General features: G+C 36.0%; 3 protein-coding genes across 9 annotated transcripts; 2 read left to right on the top strand and 1 right to left on the bottom strand.

The window, feature by feature from the left end:
• Nucleotides 1–5,549: 5,549 nt before the first annotated feature.
• On the top strand, nucleotides 5,550–8,437 carry LOC147550252 (uncharacterized). Its single transcript, XM_086665268.1, has 2 exons — nucleotides 5,550–6,236; nucleotides 6,376–8,437. Exon 2 carries the CDS (start codon nucleotides 6,413–6,415, stop codon nucleotides 7,577–7,579), a length of 1,167 nt encoding a protein of 388 aa, XP_086521394.1. The 5' UTR covers nucleotides 5,550–6,236; nucleotides 6,376–6,412; the 3' UTR covers nucleotides 7,580–8,437.
• A 4,178-nt stretch (nucleotides 8,438–12,615) lies between these two features.
• On the top strand, nucleotides 12,616–16,540 carry LOC147550251 (ras-related protein RABE1c-like). The gene is made up of 9 exons (XM_086666756.1): nucleotides 12,616–12,871; nucleotides 12,973–13,080; nucleotides 14,219–14,291; nucleotides 14,392–14,492; nucleotides 15,045–15,110; nucleotides 15,293–15,390; nucleotides 15,713–15,775; nucleotides 15,856–15,948; nucleotides 16,118–16,540. The coding sequence occupies exons 2-9, from the start codon at nucleotides 13,008–13,010 to the stop codon at nucleotides 16,199–16,201; spliced, it is 651 nt and encodes a 216-aa protein (XP_086522882.1). The 5' UTR covers nucleotides 12,616–12,871; nucleotides 12,973–13,007; the 3' UTR covers nucleotides 16,202–16,540.
• Nucleotides 16,541–17,233: 693 nt separating this feature from the next.
• Nucleotides 17,234–21,922, bottom strand: LOC147550250 (type I inositol polyphosphate 5-phosphatase 8-like). 7 transcript variants are annotated; one of them, XM_086666749.1, is made up of 11 exons: nucleotides 21,630–21,922; nucleotides 20,626–20,694; nucleotides 20,448–20,532; nucleotides 20,100–20,174; nucleotides 19,805–19,892; nucleotides 19,423–19,527; nucleotides 18,776–19,274; nucleotides 18,496–18,695; nucleotides 18,296–18,404; nucleotides 18,052–18,200; nucleotides 17,234–17,932 (listed from the first exon to the last, which is right to left on the bottom strand). In XM_086666749.1, the coding sequence occupies exons 2-11, from the start codon at nucleotides 20,656–20,658 to the stop codon at nucleotides 17,668–17,670; spliced, it is 1,608 nt and encodes a 535-aa protein (XP_086522875.1). In that variant the 5' UTR covers nucleotides 20,659–20,694; nucleotides 21,630–21,922; the 3' UTR covers nucleotides 17,234–17,667. The 7 variants fall into 7 exon arrangements, with proteins under 7 accessions (XP_086522875.1, XP_086522880.1, XP_086522876.1 ...); XM_086666754.1 differs by having other exon boundaries at nucleotides 18,776–18,839; nucleotides 21,630–21,898; XM_086666750.1 differs by having other exon boundaries at nucleotides 20,448–20,516; nucleotides 21,630–21,898.
• Nucleotides 21,923–25,297: the final 3,375 nt, after the last annotated feature.

Here is a 25,297-nt window from a genome sequence, read left to right as displayed (position 1 = left end):
TCAGATCTGAAAATAAATGAAAAACAAGCAGCACCATAGTCAAGATTTATCTACTTCACAAATTCGATCCGGTATTGAGGTGATATATAAATAGAGTAATGTTACTAGTGATAACTCTAGCCAACTTTACTCGTATTCTTTCAATTTTTTGGGAATGGTTGAAGGTTTATAGCTACAGACAAGGACCAATAATTAATCTTAAAAAATCTAATACCTATAATTGTTGTTTAGAAATGATACTGATACAAATAATATCCTCAATTATTGAAGAATATTATGATTGTTTTTGCATGTTAGGAATAGTGAGTATTTTAATAAGTAATGAGTGAGTCAACTCACTATCTAAATTGTTCTCGAATTGGCATTTGGATGAAGAAAGTAGCGTAAACAATGTAGTATCATTATGAATTTATGCAGATACAGTGGAAAGAAGATGAACCGGTCTCAACTGTAACGGGGTCAAGAGATGGATATATTATTATGTACTCATTTGGAGCTTCTTCAATTTTCCTCTACATCATGATTTTTTTTTGATATTTTATTTGATGATTTTAGTTCTCAACAAGAATGCTGTTAGAATTATTTTTAATCAATTGGCATAACTTAATTATAAGATACTACTAGTATACTTGTTTATAATTGTAAGTTGGAATAATTCTCTTTGCAACAAAAAAAAAAAGTTAGAACAATTCTCTATTGTTTTTTAATGATTTGGTCTAATCAGTTTAGACTTTTTCTTCTGGTCAAACTAATAAGTTTCATGGAATATAATTTTAGAAAGCGATGAAAGGCATTTTTTTCGTTTTTTTTTTTGTTGAAGTAATGGTTGAGTTGATGAAATGCATATTATTATCCACTCGTATACTTCAAAGATGCATATGCACCTTACACTTGTCAAAATCTAATGTTGCCTATGAAAGTGCATAATATGTATAATACACAAATGTCAATGCATTTTTACAAAATAGGGTTATTTAGTGTATAGACCCCAGTTATTTACCTATATTAGGGATCCACCCCCAAAACGATAATGCTTTAGGGTTACCCCCCATTCTCTATTTTTCCGTCAAAAGTCTGTTAAGTTGCGAGCGTGCCAGTCACGTGAGCTTCCTTTGACAAATTTGCCCTCTCCATCAGCTTTACTGTTGGGGGTCCTTCCCTAAATATTTGTTTTACAGTGGGGGTCCTTAACCATTTTAATACTACTTCCTATTTTTTCACAAGAAATTTGTGATTTTAGTGAAAACAAAGTTCAACTCTCTCCCAAGTGAGTAACTAGGTCGAGGTTTAACATGAGTTTTGGAGTTCAGCTATAATGGAGTTCTAGAAAAGAAGGTTTCAGATAAATGTCAGCTAGAATTCAAAAGTTTTTCAATCTGTTTCTCATTTTCTCAAGATCAGACTGTTATTCATGTAATGTAGTTGGCATTTCAACCTGTTCAAGATCAAGATCAAGAGAAAAAGATAGAAAAAGATTGAAATACCAACTACATTACATGAATAACAGTTTGATCTTGAGAAAAAGAAAAAAAAGATTGAAAAACTTTTGAATTTTTTTATTTTTTTCAAAAGCAAAGAACTTTTGCTTAATTGGTTCAAATTCAAGATCAAGTACTAAATTGAAGAACACAAATTTACAGAGAAAGCATTACATTTGAGCATAATGACTCAAACCTAATAATTTTCTCCAATTTTAGCTGGCATTTATCTGAAACCTTCTTTTCTAGAATTCCATTATAGCTGAGCTCCAAAACCCAAGTTAAACCTCGACCTAGTTACTCACTTGGAAGAGAGTTAAACTTTGTTTTCACTAAAATCACAGCTTTCTTATGAAAAGATAGGAAGTAGTATTAAAATGGTGAAGGACCCCCACTTAAAACAACTATTTAGGGAAAGACCCCCAACAGTAAAGCTGATGGAGAGGGCAAATTTGTCAAAGGAAGCTCACGTGACTGGCACGCTCGCAACTTAACGGACTTTTGACGGAAAAATAGAAAATGGGGGGTAACCCCTAAAGCATTATCGTTTTGGGGGTGGATCCCTGATATAGGTAAATAACTGGGGTCTATACGCTAAATAACCCTACAAAATATCTTACTTGTCAAAATCTAATGATCTGATACCAGTGTTGGATGGTCTCGGACCTCTTTCACCCCTAAAGCTAGTTCAAGAGGTAAGATTCCTCCCACAAAGATTCCTCCCACACTTATTAACACACACCGTGTCCATTCCACAATCAAAGTGGGATGACCCCTCACACATTGACTCTTAACGTCAATAGTTATTGGGTTGAGACTTGTTATCACGTGGGCTCTGATACCAGTGTTGGGTGATCTCGGGCCTCTCACACCCCAAAAGTTAGCTTAAGAGGTAAGACTGCTTCCACACTTATTAACACTCCCTGCCCCTTCTACAACCAATGCGAGATTAACCAACAATTCCTACTAATGCATTTGTGTTTCTAAATTTCTTCCATTGTTCCACACACCAAACAAATATAGTACTAAAGAAAATTAAATCACCTATTTTTGAAGGAGTAAACTCAATTACTCACGTGTTGAAAGGGTAAAAATTAAGACCGTGGCTTTTGGGGCATGAAGAAAGTTCTCTACGGAATAAAGAGACTTTATCAATTAAAATTGACTTATGGAACATATTTTTTGTTTAGTCCAAAAATTTACATGATTGTTTTTAACCCCCTAATCTTATCTCCACATCCTCATGTATTTCTCTTTCCCTCTGCTCCCTGTCTTTCACTTTGGTAATTTAACAAAGTGAGCTAGGGTACCAGGGCCGTGCCTGACAATTTCGGGGCCCGGTGCCAAACTTAATCGGGGCCTTTTATATAGATGTGACGCAAATAAAATTTACATGCAAAGTGATAACACAAATTTAAAATAGTTTACCTATAAATTGTTTTATGAAAACAATGATGAATCTAAATTCAGTGAACGTGAATAACAACTTTATACGATTGGTCAAACATTTTTTCTAATAAAGTTATCCTTGATTAGTACAGACTATTATTCGAAAGTAGGAACACTGATTTTTCTTTCTTACACAATCCAAAATTATAGTCCAGAGAGACAGACTTGAGGGAGAGAGAGATAAGAATAGATAGAAATTTATAAGAGAGGGACATATGAGAAAAGAAAATTGTATATAGAGTGAGAGAGAAAAAAAATAGAAAAAGAAGATTGTAAGACAAATATTTGTGTGAAAGTCATGCACGAATGGAGAGTTTGAGTTGGCCTTAAAAAAGAAAGAGTTGAAAACTGCTTGCTATAAGGTTTGAACCCATGACCATGAGTTAAAAGTCACTAACTTCTCCATTGAGCTACAAAATCTTTGCTATTGAAAATGTGCGTGTTAAAATAGTACCCTTATTTTGAACGAACCCAGGAACTTGTAACCACTCGAAAAATGGGCCCCTTGTGGTGGGGGGCCTGATGAGTCATGAAAATGCCTCATCTGAATATCTTAATTTAGACTAGTTAGTCTAATTCGAGCTGTTACTCTGATGTTTTGCTTGTGTTTCCTTACTCAGGTACCTTTTTCAGAGTTATGTGTGCAAAACGGATAAAAGTCGGAGAAATGCAGATTAGGGGTATTTTGGTCATTCTGTGATTCTGATTTCATGATCAGTATTAGTGCTCGGATGGAAAGTAGAGTCCAAGACGAACCCGTAGGCGAAAACGGAAGTCAAATCGGAGTCCGGATGAGTAAGATAGAGCTAGTCAAAGTTCGGGTCAAATTTGGTGGAACAAGAGTCAAGAAGGACACGTGGTGCGCATCGAGCAAAGTAATCAGAGGGACAAGAAACAAAGTGGGCTACTTTCTGTCACGTCCAGAGGTACACCAAGCTATACTCGTGACCCGGACAGCCCAACCCGACTCGATGACGTCAGCTGACGTCATCGTCATCTTCTTCCTTTTATTAGAACCGAGAGTTGTTCTTCTTCAAATCGAGATTTTTCAAAACAGAGAAAGTTTCTCTTATAACCGAGAGAGAAAAGGAAAGAAGAGAGAAGAAAGGAAAGAAGAGAGAAGAAAGGAAATAATTTAATAGAAAGAAGGAAAGAGCCGAGAGCTTTAGTGAGAGAAAGATTCGGCTGGATGTTTAGAATGTAGAGAGAGAGATCGACTGGTTTGGTTGATATAAAACAGAGAAATAACTAAGTTAATGGTATCTCGGTTTTGGGGGGATCCACTCTCGGGCTGGAATAAGAGATTAGAGAGAGAGTGAGATGAACAGAGAACTCACCTCGGTTGGGAATTGAAACAGGAATCAAAACCATCATCTTCTTCATCTGTTTTCTTTTGTTTTAGTGAGAGAAACAGAGAAACATAGAGGGACAGAGAGAGAGAGAGAAAGAGAATTTTGTAGAGAGAAAGAAATTGTTTTTATTTTCAATTTTTTTATCTTATATGATATTCCTCTTCAAATTGTTTATTTTGATTCTCTGGTTTGATTTAAATAGAAGAGAGTTATAATTAAACAGAGAGAGTATAGAAGAAAGAGAGAGAAAATCAGAAAGTTAGAGAGAGAAAGAGAATTGGAGAAGGTGAGAAAATAATTTTCCTAGAGAGAAAATACTTCCGGGAAGATGAGAAAACTGCTCCCTTAGGGCATGTTTGGCTGCGACAAGGAAAATCAGTGAGAAAGTTTATAAGTTTTCTTCCATTCTCTTTTATTCTTTATGTCTATTTCAATATCGTATTATGATTAACTAATTCTCTGTCTAGGGTTGATGATGAAACCAAATATTCGATCTTTAGAACATAAGTTATTTGGTTAATTCTTTTAATGTGATTTAATGTTTAAATTGTTTTAATTTATCAAGTAGATTATCTTTTCACTATCTATGCTTTTAGGTTTGATGTATCGTGCTTAGGTTAAATCCTTTGACGGTTCATGCTTATTGATTGATAGATAGTAGTTTAGAAATTCATCTTTTAAATAAGACAACTACAATTTCATGAGTTAAAAACCGATTTTATCGAAAACATCTCCCGGAATTAGGATAGTTCATTATCCGAAATTCTGAGTTATAAAACGAGAGAGTTAGTCAGTTGATTTCGTATGTTTAAAAGTGAGTTATTCGGTGGATTCCAAAAACCCTAGGTCGTCTCCCCCCATTTGAGTTCCTTGTATCATTTGTATTTTATTTCCGTCATTTTATTTTAACATTTTATTCATTTCAAAACCAAAACCAAATCATTGAAAAACCGTCTTACTTCCAAGTCTTAGAATAGGTTTCACTTAGTCTCTGAGGAACGAACCGGTCTTACCGGAATTTATTACAACTTGACACCCGTGCACTTGCGGGTGTAGACCTATTTAGGGTAACCTTCTAGGCCCATCAAGTTTTTGGCGCCGCTGCCGGGGACTAGTTTTAAATTTGTTCTAATCTTGGAAAGTTTTTATTTTTGGTAAGTTTTTATTTTTGGCCACTTTGACTTGCTTCTCTATTTTTGGTGTTTAGGGCATTAAGGAGCGAAAGAGAAGGCGCAAACAAGGAGGAGGAGTCGAAAAGAAGAAATTTACATTTATGTTTTTATTTTACTTTTGGTGAGAGAGAGACTTTAGACTTTCTTAATTTTATTTTATTTTGGATTAAAGTTTTGACCCTAAATTAGAGGGCTTGTAAATTGTAACCGAAAATCAAACGAAGCCTCGGGTTCGGACACTTAAGGGAAGAGTGGCCCGGGTCGTCATCAAAGGTCATCGCCCGTCTTGAACGGGAGGTAATTTTTCTAATCACCCACGAATCCCCTGTTAGTGGGTACTTTTTATAAGATCTTAGTAGTGCTTCCTCGATTTTCGTGTTAAAAAAAAAAAAAAAAAAAAAAAAAAAAAAAATTGGACCAAAAGAAAGGAATCAAGTTTTTGCAAGTGTCAATTCCCATCTTGTGATCGTGCCTGATCATCATGGCGCATTTTTCTAATGGTTGGACGTACCCTGTTGATGATGATGACCTTGATCTAAAGGGACCCGTCATCAACCGAACTGATATAACCTTAAGAGAATACCAACAGTTGCGTAAAGACTGGCTTAACCAACGTGGTACGACTCTAAGAGATTGTCAACGACTTAACGAGGGGAATAGGCTAGTTGAGCCTAACCGAACTGGTATGACCCTAGGAGAGTACCAACAGATGTGTAGAGACGAGCCTAACCGACCGGGTATGACATTTCAGGATTATAAACGAATGTCTAGAAACAGTCCGATTAGTGAGTGGAGTAGACCATATGAGCCTGATCGATCTTATATGACATTAGGAGATTATCAGCAAATGTGTAGAGACGAGCCTAATCGACCGGGTATGACATTTCAGGATTATAAACGAATGTCTAGAAACAGTCCGATTAGTGAGTGGAGTAGACCATATGAGCCCGATCGATCTCATATGACATTAGGAGATTATCAGCAAATGTGTAGAGATGGTCCGATTAGCGATGGATATGGTCCGACGCCAAATATATATGAGAGACCTTATAGTCCACACTATTCTGAGACCAATGACTTTAGAGACAGGTATGATCCTAATATGTACGGTGAGAGTTTTTATCAAGAGTCTTCATTTAATTACACTAGTGAGCCTTATTACGAGGAGACTCTTGAAGATAGATCTCGATCAGAGTCCGAGAGTCGTCTTATTGAGATTATGTCACAATTTACGACTCAAATGCAGCAGGATACTGAGTCCTTGGCTCAACAGATGAAAATGTTTAAGTCACAGTTGTTCGCCGACGAGGAAGGGGTTTCACCACCCCAAACTCAGGAAGGTACTAGGTACGATGACGAGGTTAATACGTCTAACCCTAGTACTAAGTTAAATGTCGATGAATTTACTGATAATATCCTAGAGCCTGAAAGGTCTGATGACCTTGTTGTCTTGCTTCCTCCACCTATGTCATCTCACCATGATAGGACTGTATTAGACGTTGATATCCAGAATGACGGCGCTATGAGCAAGTTTGGGAATGACACTATTCTGAACTTTCCGACATTTGAGATTTGTAAGGAGTCAGCCTTAGATGAAATTCTAGGAAGGCATGATATTATGAATGACTGCGAGACTCCAGATGTATTTGAGGACATTGATGACAGTAGAGACATGTTAGATAGTTTGTCAGACTGTTTACCTAAGGAAACCATGGACCTTGACCTGGTCCCCGAGCATATTGCCTTACCCTTAGAGTCTAGTTTGACCTTTCACATGGTCTCAGACTCGGTTGTTGATCCCTTTTGGGACACTTCAGATGTCTCCTCTAGAACGTCTATGGAAATAGTGGATATTCTATCCACTAAGCTTGCAGATGACTTTCTGCCTTCGACGGATATATTGGCCCTTCATTGTTATGTCGATCCTTTTGATGACTTTCTAGTCATTGGTCCAAGTATTTATAGTTACTTAGTGGACTGTGCATCCACTAAGTTTGGGGATTACCCCTCATCTTTAATAGTCTCACATGCACTCTCTGCAATTCACAAAGATGTGAGACTATCGTTCACTGAAAACTTTGTGTTTTGGGTGGACCCACAGATGTATCGAATATTGGTTTACAGTTAAACACATATCTGTAATCCAGTAGGTTAGTTCTTTCTATTTGTTCGAATCATCTGTTTCGTCTGGCTGAAGACGTTAAACTTAGCGCTTTTTGGGAGGCAACCCACGGTTAGGACGTTGGAATCAGGTAATATCTTTCCCTTCACCCTGTTATTTTTTTTCATAGTCTTCAGAACATTGAGGACAATGTTTGGTTTAAGTTTGGGGATAGGGGAATGAATTTTTTGCTAAGTCCTTATTTCAAAAATTCAAAAGGGTTCAAAATTTTTCAAAATTTTAAATTTTTGGATTAAAAATGTGAGTCTAGTTGTTTTTGCTTGTTAATGGTCATAGAGTCTAGTTGGTTGTACTACACTTTTGCTAAAGGTTTTTCCACGAATATCGAGTCTTGAGGTTGTTTGTGCACTAGCCATGTGAGTGTTAGATAGGTGAAGAGTAGACTTTTCTGAGAGAACTTAATCGATCATTAGTGGAGACTTAACCTATGTGAGATTCTGAGCCTTTCTTGTTGTTTTGAGTGATCTCTTCTGAGCTAATTCCGAGTAGAGTGAAGAGCTACTCAACCTCGCAATATTGAAAGAAGAACTCATTTGATCTCTTGAGTTCAAATTTTACAACCACTAGGGATGTCATCAGGAAGCAAACCTTTCTCTTGTAGTCTGAGAAACTTGAAAACAGTGTTAACTAGAGGAAGATAGGAACCTCACCCATCATTTAGAACCCTGAGAATAAGGCATGAAGCAAAAAGAAGAGAATATTACCAAGGAAAGAATAATGTGAAGAAAGTAGTATTTGTATTATGAGTCGTATAAAAAAAAAAAAAAAAAAAAAAAAAAAAAAAAAAAAAAAAAAAGAGAAAAGAAATAGAAAAATCAAAGAAAAAATGTTTGTTTAGTTTAAGTGTTTATCCTTCGAAGAAATTCTTGAAGATTTGAAGACGTCAAGTTCTCAGGAGTTCTGGTTCACATTATCACTAGTTTCTATTGACCTTTAGGAAACACTGTTAGATAGTAGATCAGATGAGAAGAGTAGGTTAGCTTCCCCATTCCATATTAGTGGTTGTTTCCTTTTTATGAGATCAGTCGTTCATAAAGAAATTTAGTCCATCTTTTGTAATGTGTTGAGTTTTTTCTCATACTCATACTCGCACATTGAGTGAGCCATTTCTGAGTGACTTTAATTTTTGAGTGTATGACCGTGAGGCAGTAGTCGAGGCGAAATGTATCGAGACAGTAATCAAGGTCTTGTCTTTTCAGAACCGAAATGATACTCATATTGGCTGGTCACGTGCACTTCGAGTCTTGATTACTAGTGAAGAGATTTTTTTTGCATTTGTATGGTTTGGTCGATTTGGATTTCATTTCTATTAACTTTCGAAAATCTACCGGATAAACATTTTTAGTTCATGTCATACTTAACCCTTTTGGAATTTTGAGATATTTGAATTTTGTGGGTATATTCACTGCAAACCCTCACGAGACAAAACTCGTCCTCTTGGGTAACCTAGAGGTTTAACGGCTTGTTGCACGTGCTAAGTGCAATCGTGATTCCCTACGAAAGTGGTGAAGGTGGGTTTAGTTTTATTTTTCTATTTTTGCTCGAGGACTAGCAAAATCTAAGTTTGGGGATGTTTGATGAGTCATGAAAATGCCTCATCTGAATATCTTAATTTAGACTAGTTAGTCTAATTCGAGCTGTTACTCTGATGTTTTGCTTGTGTTTCCTTACTCAGGTACCTTTTTCAGAGTTATGTGTGCAAAACGGATAAAAGTCGGAGAAATGCAGATTAGGGGTATTTTGGTCATTCTGTGATTCTGATTTCATGATCAGTATTAGTGCTCGGATGGAAAGTAGAGTCCAAGACGAACCCGTAGGCGAAAACGGAAGTCAAATCGGAGTCCGGATGAGTAAGATAGAGCTAGTCAAAGTTCGGGTCAAATTTGGTGGAACAAGAGTCAAGAAGGACACGTGGTGCGCATCGAGCAAAGTAATCAGAGGGACAAGAAACAAAGTGGGCTACTTTCTGTCACGTCCAGAGGTACACCAAGCTATACTCGTGACCCGGACAGCCCAACCCGACTCGATGACGTCAGCTGACGTCATCGTCATCTTCTTCCTTTTATTAGAACCGAGAGTTGTTCTTCTTCAAATCGAGATTTTTCAAAACAGAGAAAGTTTCTCTTATAACCGAGAGAGAAAAGGAAAGAAGAGAGAAGAAAGGAAAGAAGAGAGAAGAAAGGAAATAATTTAATAGAAAGAAGGAAAGAGCCGAGAGCTTTAGTGAGAGAAAGATTCGGCTGGATGTTTAGAATGTAGAGAGAGAGATCGACTGGTTTGGTTGATATAAAACAGAGAAATAACTAAGTTAATGGTATCTCGGTTTTGGGGGGATCCACTCTCGGGCTGGAATAAGAGATTAGAGAGAGAGTGAGATGAACAGAGAACTCACCTCGGTTGGGAATTGAAACAGGAATCAAAACCATCATCTTCTTCATCTGTTTTCTTTTGTTTTAGTGAGAGAAACAGAGAAACATAGAGGGACAGAGAGAGAGAGAGAAAGAGAATTTTGTAGAGAGAAAGAAATTGTTTTTATTTTCAATTTTTTTATCTTATATGATATTCCTCTTCAAATTGTTTATTTTGATTCTCTGGTTTGATTTAAATAGAAGAGAGTTATAATTAAACAGAGAGAGTATAGAAGAAAGAGAGAGAAAATCAGAAAGTTAGAGAGAGAAAGAGAATTGGAGAAGGTGAGAAAATAATTTTCCTAGAGAGAAAATACTTCCGGGAAGATGAGAAAACTGCTCCCTTAGGGCATGTTTGGCTGCGACAAGGAAAATCAGTGAGAAAGTTTATAAGTTTTCTTCCATTCTCTTTTATTCTTTATGTCTATTTCAATATCGTATTATGATTAACTAATTCTCTGTCTAGGGTTGATGATGAAACCAAATATTCGATCTTTAGAACATAAGTTATTTGGTTAATTCTTTTAATGTGATTTAATGTTTAAATTGTTTTAATTTATCAAGTAGATTATCTTTTCACTATCTATGCTTTTAGGTTTGATGTATCGTGCTTAGGTTAAATCCTTTGACGGTTCATGCTTATTGATTGATAGATAGTAGTTTAGAAATTCATCTTTTAAATAAGACAACTACAATTTCATGAGTTAAAAACCGATTTTATCGAAAACATCTCCCGGAATTAGGATAGTTCATTATCCGAAATTCTGAGTTATAAAACGAGAGAGTTAGTCAGTTGATTTCGTATGTTTAAAAGTGAGTTATTCGGTGGATTCCAAAAACCCTAGGTCGTCTCCCCCCATTTGAGTTCCTTGTATCATTTGTATTTTATTTCCGTCATTTTATTTTAACATTTTATTCATTTCAAAACCAAAACCAAATCATTGAAAAACCGTCTTACTTCCAAGTCTTAGAATAGGTTTCACTTAGTCTCTGAGGAACGAACCGGTCTTACCGGAATTTATTACAACTTGACACCCGTGCACTTGCGGGTGTAGACCTATTTAGGGTAACCTTCTAGGCCCATCAGGGCCCTGTGCGGGCGCACGGCCCGCACCCCCCACCACACGGCCCTGTAGGGTACGAGAACCCAAGTCATATAGTCTTCTTATTTTACTTCCTTTTTCTTTTCTACTTTGAAAACCCTAACTCATTGCACCAAGTCTCAAGATAGAACACCTCGTTAGCAAGATTGTTTCATGCAAGCAGTTCGTTCGGAACGACTTTGATGATAGTGATGACTGGACATTAAGTTTTTGTGGTTTCTTCTGTTCATAGGATAGTTATATTAGATGTTAGGATCTTCAACACATGAAAATCTTCTAGTTCAGAAACTGTTGACTAAGGTGCTGTTTGTTTTTTTTTTTTGTGTCTGAATCTGAATTCGCTGAATCTGAGTTTGCTGAACTGAATTAGCTGAATCTGAATTAGCCGAATCTGAATAAAAGATAGATGTTTGTTTTCTGTATCTGAATTATTAGATCTGAATTTGAACATTGACATTTATGCCCTTATCTATACAAATGGGTAAATAAAATTTTCTGGGCACCCCTCTTTTCTCTCTCTCTCTCTCTCTCTCTCCTATATAACCAATCCCATTAAACCCAAAACAAACCCTAAACTCTTCAACCTCTCCAAACCAAACCCTAGAATCTGAAAGTCCATCTCTTCAACCTCTCTCCAAACCAATCTGAAAGTCCATCTCTTCAGAAAACCATAAAGAAATTTCCTGCCAAATCAGAGAAATATGCAGCAATTAAAGGACCCATCTCTTCAAATCTACAGAACATTCTGTAGGTGCAGAAGAAACCTCCATTATTCTTCCCCAAAGCTCTTCTCTAATCATCAACAACAACAGGAAGAAAAAACCATCTTGAAGAAGTGGGTCCAATGGATTATCTTGTAAAATCTCGATCTGTTATTAGATTTCAAGGTCAGAGTTGGACTCAACCCATGGGAGCAGTAGCAAAGATCCCAGATCTATCATCATGGTTTCATTTTATTGCCGATTTCTAGGGTTCTATTTTTATCATTTGTGATGTATGAGAAAAAGGGAGAGAATGTGATGGTCGGCGGTGGTCGGCAGTGGTGTGCGGTGGTCGGCAGTGGTCGACGGTGATGTGTTTGAGGTTAACAGTGAAAATTAAGAAGAAGATAGAGATGTTATTTCTTAGATATTGTAAGGGTATTATTGTCATTTAGACTTTTTCAGATGTTGGACTCCCAATTCAGACTTGTTTTTAAGTCTGAAATTTGTGGATCTTTTTTCAGCTATTTCAGATATCAAAAAAATTCAGCTAAATTTCAGATCTTACCAAATAAAAAAAACAAACATCTGAAATCTGAATTTGCATCCAATTCAGATTTCAGATCTGAAAATAAAAAAAAACAAACAGCACCTAAGTCTCTATTCCCCAATGTTTATGTCTCAAAACTGTCAAAATTAACATGCTTTGGTGTACTTTTCAATTGTCTCAACACCAAAGATGTAATAAGTTTTCAACGGCTCAGATTTACTTACATCGAAACTTGTTTAATAACGGATACCCCGCGAAGCAACAGCGGGAGTTTGGTGTATATATTAAGATCTCTCTCTCTCTCTCTCTCTCTCTCTCTCCTCCTAGTTGTACCACAGTTTTTACCCAACGACCGATTCTTTCTATCTTACGCTGGTAGTTACCGGCGCTCCGTCAAGAGAAAAAAAGGAGCGAGTAATTGGCTCTGTCTAGATCGGAACTTCAATCCTCTAACTGAATCCAAGTTTCCATTTTAGGTAATTTTCTCTCTCTCTACTTTCTCTCTAATTTGGTATCTTCTATCTCACTTTCAATCTTTCGTTTTCAGTTTCATTGATTTCTCCACCTCTGATTACAGGCAAATCCTTTTCATCATATTATTCTTCTTGTTCCATGGCCGCTCCACCTGCTAGGGCTAGAGCTGATTATGATTTCCTCGTTAAGCTTCTTCTAATCGGCGACAGCGGTAAGATTTGTTATTCTTTGGATCCATTTGATTTATTGTGTGATCTGGATTTTTTTATTATTCTGTAAGTTAGATCTAAACTCACATTTAGGAACTTCAAATCTGGTTGAAGATTTCGGTAGTTTTTGACCTGATATTTTATGTTTATAATCATGAACTGCTTAGATATTAAAGGAATCGTTTAGTTAAATGATTAGTTCAAGCCGAAATTTTGTGGGTTTTTCTTCTTCTTCTTCTGATTGGAAAAAGAGATCTGAATAGAGAGATGATCTAGTTATGTAGATTGTGTTTATAAATGAAATATAACGAAGGAATTAAAGGGTAGATTTATCTCTTTAGAAGAAATTTTCTTTCTTTTTTGAAAATGAAGATATTTTCTCTTGTTTGGGCATAATTTTGCCGATTGGTTGGTTGGTTAGGTGCTCACGCTTACGTGGGTAGCTCAAAGCCGAAGACGAAAAACCTAGAAGAAATTAACTTGCATAAATGAAAGAAAACGACCAAGAGGAAACACGGCATAACAAAAAAGAGGATAACGGTTGAGAAACCAAGTAAGAATTAGAGAAACCAAGCAAGAAGAGGATAACAAAATTCTGTTGATAGTTATATTGTTCAAGGCATGCTTCATTTTCAGTGTAGCCTTCAATTAGTGGATAAATAGGGTAGGATCGAAGTTTTCTCTCTTGTTCTCACAACTCACGACTATCTCAGTTCTTATCCGTCGAGACTGAGAAGGTAAAACCCTTGCTTAGGCGCTATTTATTTTCAAAATCTAGCTTAGTTTCTCTTACACATGTAAATATAAAGTAATCACACTCTCCCTCTCTTTCTCTGGGCTACTACTGTTCAGATTTATATCTTGCATGCGTAGACCTGTAAATTAGTTGTCTTTGTCTCTTAACATGGCCAACTTCATCTATGAAGTAAAGTAAGTAGAAATCTTTTCTTCCAGACGCATCTTGAGCAGTGTTAGTACTCATGGAATTCTTTCTTATCCATATGTTTTATCAGCTCCCCTGAAGTCTGTGCAATTACATATCTGGCCATCGTGTATAGGAAGAGGATATTCACCCTTCTATGCTGTGGACTTTGACATTTTCAGATATTTAGTTAAGTTTTCCTTTTATGACTTTTGCAGGGGTGGGTAAGAGTTGCCTTCTTTTACGATTTTCGGATGGATCGTTCACAACCAGTTTTATTACAACCATCGGGTTTGTGCTTTATAATATTACGAAGCCTGCTTTGAAGTACATTAGTGTTTGTAACTGATTCAATTGCATACAAGGTCATTTACTATTTCTTGCTCTACAGTATTGATTTTAAGATAAGGACAATTGAGCTTGATGGCAAGCGTATCAAATTACAAATATGGGATACTGCTGGCCAGGAACGGTTTAGAACTATCACAACAGGTAGATATCTACTACTTTTGTGATTTGAGTTTCTCTATAATAGTTGGGAACACTTCGGTATAGTATCAAATAGTAGTTGGTCTCTTCTTTCTCGAACATGAAGTGTTCGACAGTGTGAGATCACAATTTCACCCATTCTTGAAATGCATTTTGTGAATGGTCTCAAAACGGGGGCCCCATTCTTTCAGTTTTCGTGTTATTTTGCATCGTCATAAATGCTTATCTCAATTGATTATGTCAATCTATTGGACATAGTCTCTCATGTAATATATTACAGTTACCTGCTCCCAGGGTCTATTTTATTTGTGTTATGCTTCTTTGGCATGTGCATTCTTCACATGCACATCACTGCACACAGAACATATGTTTCTTTCAAACAACAAAAGAGTAAAGACTGATTACCTTGTTTAGAAGTAATCCCAATTCACACCACCTAAGTTTGAGGATTTACAGGTAAATAACATAAAATAAATTGTCATGCCGAGCCTCCTTCGCTTTATAAGGTATTATGGATGCTTTGGAACTTCACTTATGGATTTTTTTTCTTTGCAGCTTATTACCGTGGAGCCATGGGAATTTTGCTGGTGTACGATGTTACTGATGAATCATCTTTTAACAGTACCTTCTCTACCCTCTTTTCACAATGACATTCGAAGTTGGATAGCTTAATTTTTTTTTTTTTCGTGAATTCACTATAAGCCTCCTTGGCACAATGATTTATATTCACATTGTGTAAAATAAAAATTCTCATATGTTTATGTTTCCGTTAAATTCATTAGTGGTTCATTTTATGTTAACAGACATCAGAAACTGGATCAGAAACATTGAAGCGCATGCTTCTGACAATGTCAACAAGATACTTGTAGGGAACAAGGCTGACATGGATGAAAGCAAGAGGGTGAGAAACCTTTATTCTCTGGATCTATTCTGGGAGATTGCATTTTCATATTTGTTTTATTTCCGTGTGTTTACTGCCAAAGTTCATAATATTGTTATCCGCGATTTGGCTTAGGAAAAGGTGGTAAAAGAGAATTTGGTCAATGTCGTCTACAAAATAAGAAATTTCTGTTTTGTGGTAGTAATTTGTGGAATACAACAAATTTCATTCTCACTATTCGAAAGAAGTTATATTTCTACATTCTTCCTTCTTCTGTTATTTCCCTATTAGATTGCTTTCATGATTTCCAATAATATATTGGGTCGTAAATTCTTCTTTGTAGGCGGTTCCGACCTCCAAGGGTCAAGCTCTTGCTGATGAATATGGGATCAAGTTCTTCGAAACTGTAAGAAAAAAATCTCCGTTTTGCGAAATCCCTTGTTTTTTATACCTTCCCTTTATTTACTGACAATTTTCTTATTGCAGAGTGCAAAAACAAATCTAAATGTGGAGCAGGTTTTCTTTTCGATAGCAAGGGATATTAAACAAAGGCTCTCTGAAACAGACACAAAGGTCGAGGTATGAAATCATCATCGTTTAATATTTTTTCCACACTCAAAACCTATCGTTCGGTGGAATAATTCAGAACACTTAATTCCTAGACTCTTGTTTAAGTTTTATTTGACTAATCCTCTTTTAATCTTAAGTTGGGTTCCAAGTTTAAGGTTCTTTGGTTGGATGATTGCAGCCTCAGACGATTAAGATTAACCAAGCAGACCAGTCAGGAGGAGATGGCCAAGCTGCCACAAAATCGGCTTGCTGTGGTTCTTAAACAGACTATAATTTGGTCGGAAATAGAAACTCAAGGATTTTCCGATGTGCAGAGGGCTGGATACTCATTTAAAATCAAAACAGCAATTGTCTTCAATGTGGGCCGGGTGTTTGTATTTTTTCGTTTTCTTTTTTCTCTTTCTTTTTCGTTGGCTTTATCATTCTTTTCGATTACTGGGTGTTATGGTGTGTTGAAGCCTGGAGTGGTCTCTCTCTCTCATTCTCTCTCTCTATATATATATCACTTGAATTTATATGGCGAAGACATGCACACGGTACAGCCTAATATTGTTGCTAATCTTTTAATGTAGAATAGTGGTGGTTATCTCCATTTTTCTTCTTCTGAGTTCTCACTGAACAGTTATGTTTGTTTTATTTTCAGTTCTTTATTAAACCTAATAGTTACTGTGCCTAGTTCATCAACATTCAGAACTTCTTGATACCTGAATTAGATTATAAGATGAGTGCTTTTGTTCCTATTCCCAGTTCTTAGAATAGAAATTTGAGAGATTATCTGTCATTCAACCCAGACTACGCAGTGATGGTGGATAGATGATAATGGGATGTGCATTTTTTCTCTCTAAACTGTTCAAATGGACAGCTGAATTAACTCAAACAGTTCGAAAAAAAGTCGAGCAAAGAGATGATCTAGTTTCATTCATCTCATGTATAGTCAGAGAAATAGTAAAATAACCGTAACGGTTATTTTGATAAATCTATCAACATTGCTGCACCTATCACCCTAGGTCCATAGCAATATTGGTCAAGATGATAAATCTATCAACATTGCTGCACCTATCACCCTAGGTCCATAGCAATATTGGTCAAGAGTGCCCTAATGTCTATAGCATTCAACCGGACAGCTTTTCTATGTAATTGTTTTTTAATTCTCAGCGTTCTTCGAACCCTTGACCTCGAGGGTGGAAGACTAAACTTCTTACCACTCCAAAGCTGTTCTATGTAACTAACTACTAAAGCAGATTCCTGATAAAACATCTCGAACATGTGTTTCATCGAAAAACGAAATATCCTGTTTGCAGATGAATATGAACATATGCGAAATTATTAGCAACAAAATGTGGAACCCAAACTGTAAGAATCTAAAAGGTAAACAAGGTGAGTGACAGATCTCATACTGAAGCACGCTCGAGTCTGTCTAAATACAAACTTGTTTCCTCATATGCACACAGCCTTACAATCAGAATATCTTCCCTCTATTACACCACTCATCACTTCCTCCACCCACCTTCCACCACCATTTCATCACATTTTATAGTTGCATTGACAAAATTTACAATTCTACCCCTAACCAGACCATATATCAGAGCATCCCCATGCTTATACATGGAGTAACAATCACGCCTTTCCTTCTGCAAAAACAAAATGATATAAATTTGCTTTTCACATTTTAGGCCATCATCACCATAACTTGAAGTTCAATGAATAATATAGAACAAGGAGCTGTTTCTATGGAAGTCCTTGTGTCCTGGTTGGTAACAGTAGTTCTTCTGCTTGGATTTTCGCCAAGCATGATTTTGTTGTTGCAGATGATATAGAGTTGGTGTTGGTATTGGTGGTGGTGGTAGTGGATTTATGGATTTTGTGTCTATTAACAGCATCGGGACATACGACGAATACTGAGTAGACAGGCCTGTGATCTGAGAATCTTGACTCCCCTCTTACATATGACAGTTGCTTTAATCCACTGCCTTTCCATAGTATTCTGTCACACCTGCATTCCGAACTCAAATTGCCTATTAATCTCTAATCGGAATAAATATATAAAATTTAGATTCAAGATCCAACTCGTGTTTTTTATTTTGTTAGAACTCAAAGAAGTAGAGCTTTTACCAAGCAGGTGTTCTTCTCTTCTCTTTCGAGTTAGATGTTTGGGCGACGTAATTATCGGAATTGGCGAGGTATTTGTATGTAGGGGCGAAACATATTTTCCCTTCTTCCCATCCTTTAAATACTCGGCCTGCTCTTTGCTCTATCATGAGCTGCCAAACAATTCATTTAAAATGCTTCGACATTCAAGAGTATGACACCAAAGAAAAAGGTCGAAAAATAGATCAATCATTTTGTTTTTAATCACCTGGTCTTTCTCCAGAAGTGCGCGCCAATCTCTCTTCTTTAGAAGCTCAACTGTGTCACCACAGTTCGATGACAATCGATAGTTTAAATCCCCAAGCCAAATTATATTACTTCAAATGGAATAAAAACTAATTCAGATATATGCTATCCTCCATTAAACTATCAAGTAAATAAGATAAAACGATATTGTCGTAGACTTACTCATGTTCTAAGATGTTACCAGGGGAATATGCTTGTCCAGATACTCTATCTTTAGGTTGAGTAAACTTTGTTTTCCTTAGTATTTCCGTTACATCAGAATTTCTACGAATCTCATCACCTTCTTTTTCACCAGAGGCTAAGTGGGTGGACACGAAGCAAAATGTTGTTTGATGCAGTGTCATACTAATCGAAACTGAGCCCTGAAATTTTTCTTGAGTTATTTCTCGGTTTAAGAAAATATGTATTTTCATTCAATCTTATATAACCCATTATGTCTAACCTTATTTCCGAGATAACCCATAACGCCTGTTCCGACACTGGAGACCTTTAAGTTGCTTACGTGCCTGTGTAAATCAGTTCGAACCCACACACATAAGAATATGCCAACCATTTGCTTACTTGCAGCCAGACAATAACGACTACTCTTCAAACTTCTATGAGTTTTCAAAAAACAAGGTGGATTAGATAGTTCGTCTTCAATCCCCGAGCTGCAACTTGAAATTGAGTTTCGTTCGAGATCCTCTTTATTTAATTCATCCTCTAACGAGAGCAAATCAGAGAAGCTAACTATGGGTTTCAACAGTTTCTTCTGCTCTTCAGTTTGAGATGGAGATTGTCTCCATTTAGATGTCATAGTATTGCTTTTATTTGAAGACAATTCAGTATCCTTCTCAGTGTCATTTAAAGTTAGGCGTATAAGAGAAAGCCACTTAGAGGCTGGGCCAGAGTCCTCTGCGCCTAATACATTTCCTGCGTTCAATGGGACAATTTCCTGAAACCTGATTTACGTACAATTTAAAGTGACTTAGTATTCTCGATTAATCGATAAACTACTCAAACTCTCCTATTTTTAAATTATTTGATATGTAATGATCTAACTCACTCTTTGACTGAGAACTGTTTTTATGAAGAGGGGAGAGAAATTACCCGAGGACGTAAATATCAGGAGGAGCAGGAGTAAGTAACCAATCCTTCAAGTCCAAGCCTTCATGTGGAGACTTTCCTCCTACATTCCATGTCCCCACGAACATCCTACAATCAAATAAACCACAAAAAAAAAGAAAAAATTCAACTATAGCACCAAATGCGAATGCAAAATTACCATATACTTAACTATCAAAGTATTTAGTGGTCAAGAAAAAAAAAACTTATAGTAAGTAGGAAGGATTTGTCAACTTAAGATGGCAAGTATGTCAACCGGTACAGAATGATTACGCACAGATTCATTGTTTCTGAAGAATAATGGAAATTGGAAATAGAAAAGTCACATTTTTAACCAAAGACTTGACTAGTAAATTGTCTGAGATACCTTAAGTTCACAGAGTCAGCAACAACTGGGGCCTCCGGTTCAAATCTTGGCCTTTTCAAGCTGTCAGGAGCTTCCATCAGCCATTTTTCTAGTTGTTTGCTTGAGATAAGTTTGTTAGTCGGAGAATTAGGGATAAAATAGTGATATATGATAGTATTTCCATGTAAGTTTCTATGCCCACTTGCTTGTTAGGTGACCAAAACCATTTGTCATCCAGCCTTCGCGAATTAAACGGTGCAAGGCTGAATTATTAGGGTGTTGGCCACCTAACGCCGAACTCCTCCTTTTCTCTTACCTGTTAAATCTCTTGTTAAGAAAACGTATCCGTCCTCATATGAGCAATTCTTCCTTCCCTTGCTACCCAATATTTCTACAAATTCAACAAAATCAAGCACATCTTACCATTAAGATTTGATCACTTCTTGATTGCGACAAAATACTCTTTCCTCTCGTCTTAAGAGACCGGGTCTTGCCATTAACAATTGGACACATTTTGTAAGCAACGATAACAAAAAATCGCGTTCTTATTTTCTGAGGAAGGTGAGATTGGTTTTAAGAGCCGGTAACTCAAATACTAATGGAAACAAAACCCGGGTCTAAACTGTCAACTACAATAGATTTGTTCTGGATAAGAAAATATTACCTCTAATCTCGCAATCCGAATGAAACTCATCGCTTCTACTCTTCATGTTCAACCATTTCCTCACTACAACTTTCGGCCACGAAGACTGCAAAATTTCCTAACCTAGTAAATTTTCAATCTAACAAAATCAACCAAGTAAACAACAACAAGTAAATTTAGTAGTAAAAGATTATCTTACCTTGTAGTTCTTAATGGAGTACTCTTTTCTCATTGTTCCAAAATTAAAACTAACTGCTGGAAGACCTCTCTGGAATTAACACCACACAAAACAAGTTATATTCGTAATATAAGCATCAAATGTTTTTCCGAAGATTCGTTTTTCATATGACATTATATATTATACTAATGAAACACAAAACTGTTATAAGAGTCACAATGATTATGACTCTTTTTAATGTTAAATTATTGTTTAATAGACTTTCATGAGATCTAATATTAGTATTTAAAAACTAACAAGTTGAAGAAGGTACTAAAAAATGTTAATTAGAAAGATATAGGGTGTTTTTTTTTCAAACAAAAGAAGATAGGAATAGGGTTAGGTGCTAAAAATCATTTTTGACGAATCTTACTTTACAAGCTAGCTTGAAGGTTTTCTTTACAGAGAAGAAATGATTGAAGAAGAAGAAGAAGGAAAAAGGTAAGAAAAGCTCAGAATCTTTACAGACTTTTGAGTTTAAAGTTTGATATAGATAGAAAATTTGAAGAAACTAATTTTATAACCTAATAAGAGCTAAAAAGAAAAGTTCAAAAAGAAGAAGAAATAGAGACTAAAAATGGAAGCTATTTTTGATTCTCAATACCAAATTTGAGAATCTGATTCTGAGATCGTAAGTTTCAACCGCAGACAAGTATGAAATCGAGATTTTTCATGAATTGAAGTTTTGATATGAAGCATCTGGATTGATCAAATGTGAAAATCGTGAAGATTGATTAAGAAATTGAAACATCAGAAATTCATTAAGAGGAGAAGAAATTAAGCGAATCAAATCTAAATCTGAAAATAAGAGCTGAATCTTAGAGAATAAAGAGATTAAACAAAGAACACAGGTTTTAGTATATAATCATTGACGATTTAAAAAAAAATCGAAGAACAAATGAAGATCGTAAAACAGAGAAACTGAGAAAAAAAATATCCAGAAACCTAGCCACAAGAAATCAGTTCTATATCAAAAGAGAACTTACAGGAATTGAAGAACACTAGAAGAATCTCACGTAGGATGAACGGAGAAACGAAGTCACGAGACAATCAGAAAAAACCTATTTTGCCGGGAAGAAAAGTAGTTCATTTGAAGTTTCTTCTGAAGTCATTGTTAACTAGTAAAAAAGAATAGAAGTTTTACAGAGAGAAAGTGATGAGAGAGAGAGAGAGAGAGTGTGTGTGTGAAGTGCTTCAGAGAAGGAAGAGAGTGGAGAAGATGATAGTTTTGGAAATTTCTAGTCAGAAATGCGGGAAAATACATGGAGAAGAGAATGGTGTAGAGGACGAGGGGAAAAAAACGGGGGATTTTGCGAGAGCTTCTTTTGATGTCAGCATATTTTTTTTTTTTGAAACCAAGCCAAACAAACTTCATTTATAAGCGATTAAAATCTCAATGTTACATGGATAATCATAATTACTTCTCTCATCTGCAGGGCCGGTCCTAACTTTTTGGTGGCCCGAAGCGAGAACCGAAAAATGTGGCCCCTATTCTATACGCAAATCATAATTATATGAGAAAAAAAAATTACATGTACATACATATTTTCATTATATTTATATTCAAAAAAAGATATTGATAATTACATTCATTGAAATTTCGTTATTCTTACATTTTTAGATGCAAAATCACTAATAATTATCAAGTAATCGAGATTTTCAGTCATTTGTCTCTCAATTGACAAGATAGTTAACCCATTTAATCTTTCTTGTAACATAGTAGATCGGTTATAAGATTTGATCAACTTCAATTTTGAGAAACTTCTTTCGGCAGATGCAACGGTGATGGGAGCCATCTTCCGCACTTTCATCGTTTATGTCTCTATTGTGTCTAATAAATCTATCGAGAGCACCGACTCGGGATTGAACTAGTTCTTCATCTCTTCTCTTCTTTTTTTCTTTTCAGACCCCCGCATGCGTGCTTTCGAACTTTGTTAGGAGGCACAACGGAATCTCCAACTATCTCTAAAAATCAATAAAAAAAAATTTAATCACATGATAATTGCAAGCATAATAAGAACAATAGTCAATATGTGAATCGGTTAGAAAAGCTAGCTAGATTTTGGTAAAAAACTTGTAATATTAATAATTTAGAAATCTAAGAGATTAAAACTAAGAGATACCACAAAATCTAGAAATTTAATAATCCTAATGATGAAGAAATTTATAATAATAATAAAATCAATAATAGACTAATAGTTTTATAGATTAGTTAGATGATTAGAGAAAGAGAAATAGTCAAACAACCTTATTATATAATATTATAATGATAAAAATCATTAATAAGTTAGTTACTTAGTTATTTAGTAAGAGAGAGAGAGTAAAGATTACCTTGATATCTTGGTGATTTTGTCCAAACCCCAAATCAGTTGGTGGAATGGTGTTATGGTGGTTGCCTTAATGCCTTGTTGTCTTGTTGAAATTAAAAATTTGAACAATGAAGTGCCAAAGTGGGAATGTAGGATTCTTGGAAACTCGTGGTGGAGTGGAGTTACTGTTGATTGTTGAGACTTGAAGTGGACGGTGGTGGGTTGTTGTAATTTAGGGGTTGTGATTAATTTGGGAAGTAATGGAAAGGGAGGGAAAAAGATTTTGGGGATGGGCAGCCTAGGTAAGGTTTATGTTTTAAAAAATTTGGTCTTGAGTTGTGTTTTAAAATGTGGCCCATTAGTTGTTTTAAGAATTTTGAGGGCCCTCAAATTCTATCTAACATGTTATAAGATCTGGGGATGCTTTTAAAATTTTTTATTGAAATGTGGCCCCTATTGTGTGGTGGCCCAAAGCGAGGCTTTGCCTGCTTTGGGCCCAGGGCCGGCCCTGCTCATCTGAAAACTTCATGAGAGTTACATACCTTTAAATGCAAAGTGCCTTATGAAGAGAAAGAAATGAGACTAGACACCGACTCGATAAAATGACCCTATCATAAAGATCACGGATGAAAGGACCCTAAAGGTCAACAAAATACAAATAATAAAGAAAATACTAATTTACATTCCTCTCAACTGTCATTGTTGTAGTAGATTAATCATCCTTGGTAAAGCCGCATATCATAATACCACCAACATCAAAATTCTTCTAAGAAGATCAATTAATCAATAATAACAAAATCGACAACATCAGAATCAATTACTGATCCTTGAAAATCACATAATCCTTGATAATCTGAATTAATTCTGTTTGGAATTTCTGAACCATTCATCGTCATCAAACTACTAAAACTTTCATATTCTAGAAATACGCCATCTTCAGAATTACCCTTTCATCAACAAGATCATAATTCGCTTTTTGTTTCGATTTCTTTGATTTTCGACAACCACCACCTATCGGAACATTACGAAGAACTCCACCTTTTGTCCAATAACGTAGTTTAGTGATTGATTTGAAATGATGGTCTGAATAATAATCTTTCCTTTATTTCTATTTTTTTTGTTTCTTTCATGGTTCCGGCGAAGGGAACATTCCCTTCGCCAGAACTTAGAGAGAGAGAGAGATAGAGTCGTTCATCGCCTGCCATTTCCGGTTGGCGACTTTAAAGTGCATTTGGTAACTTGTTTTTTAGTTTGCCACCACACCCCTACACATCCACCACAATCTTTATTTTCACAAGCCACCATCACAACCATCATCAACCTTAGGGTTTTTGTCAGTGATCAAATTTGTATGTCTTCTATGATTGATTAGAGCTAATTGAGTTAGAGATCAGCTCATATAAGAAAACAAATTTGAGAGTTGATTAAGAAGATGACAGTGGTGGTGGTGACAATAGCCGAAGATCGCCATGATTCTAAGACAAGCTCATTCTGGTTCATGTGTTATGAAAAGAGGCGACTCCATTTTTGGATGTATAAGTTGTTGATACTTCGATCCGTGTTTTTGAAATGAGATGACTCCATTTTATGATGTATAAGTTGTTGACACCTCTTTTCACAAAATCATTGTCTGGGTAGTGCCGATAATGATGGACTTGGAGATGATGAAGATTATAAGATTCATTATCAAAAAGATTAGTTCAAGCAATTTGTGAAGATTAAGATTGCGGCGATGGTTGCATAGGTCGGATAAGACGAAGACGATGACGATGCTGGTGGCAGTCGACGAAGTGAATAGTTGTATGTGGTTGATGAAGTTGATCAATGGAAGAAATGAGAAGAAGGTATTTGAGATGGAAACTAAATGTACACAAGGGTATTTTGTTCTGATTCACATGTGTGATTCCCACGACTGACATTTACTTCGAAGTTAACGTTTTTAGCTCACGTTGGGGTATAAATCAAAAGTTTTTAAAAATGGGGGTGTAGTCCTAATATCAATATAAAAGTGGGGGTCAATGTCAAAATCACACATGAAGGCCTTTTTGTCCGGATTCACATTTGTCATTCACACAACTGACATTTAACTAGAAGTTAACGTTTTTCGTCCACGTGGGAGTGTAAATCAAAAGTTTAAAAAAAATAAGGGTGTATTCCTAATATCGATATAAAAAATAGGGATCAATGACAAAATCTCCCAAATAAAAACATAAAAAGCGGGTACTGTTTGGACGAAACAAAAATATTTTGTTTCCACCCAAAACTTTCTTCCCCGAGAAATATTCTTATTTCCCCAAAACATCGACCTAAATAAATTGTCGAAGAACCCTCTAGTTTATGACTAG

This window comes from Eschscholzia californica, unplaced genomic scaffold (assembly GCF_041429995.1).
Source record: "Eschscholzia californica isolate CP2 unplaced genomic scaffold, dmEscCali1.0.p SCAF_3, whole genome shotgun sequence".
Taxonomy (NCBI): Eukaryota; Viridiplantae; Streptophyta; class Magnoliopsida; order Ranunculales; family Papaveraceae; genus Eschscholzia; species Eschscholzia californica.
This window is presented reverse-complemented; position numbering and strand designations above follow the sequence as displayed.

Bases quoted from the DNA above. Each gene is read 5' to 3' on its own strand.
- LOC147550250 (XM_086666749.1), bottom strand. From the start codon at position 20,658: ATGAGAAAAGAGTACTCCATTAAGAACTACAAG. The intron at 19,528-19,804 runs GTATCTCAGACA...ATTTGATTGTAG, and splicing joins GCTGACTCTGTGAACTTAAG to GATGTTCGTGGGGACATGGA. The intron at 18,405-18,495 runs GTAAGTCTACGA...TTCCATTTGAAG, and splicing joins GGTAACATCTTAGAACATGA to TAATATAATTTGGCTTGGGG.
- LOC147550251 (XM_086666756.1), top strand. From the start codon at position 13,008: ATGGCCGCTCCACCTGCTAGGGCTAGAGCTGATTATGATTTCCTCGTT. The intron at 14,292-14,391 runs GTTTGTGCTTTA...CTTGCTCTACAG, and splicing joins AGTTTTATTACAACCATCGG to TATTGATTTTAAGATAAGGA. The intron at 15,391-15,712 runs GTGAGAAACCTT...TCTTCTTTGTAG, and splicing joins ACATGGATGAAAGCAAGAGG to GCGGTTCCGACCTCCAAGGG.
- LOC147550252 (XM_086665268.1), top strand. From the start codon at position 6,413: ATGACATTAGGAGATTATCAGCAAATGTGTAGAGATGGTCCGATTAGC.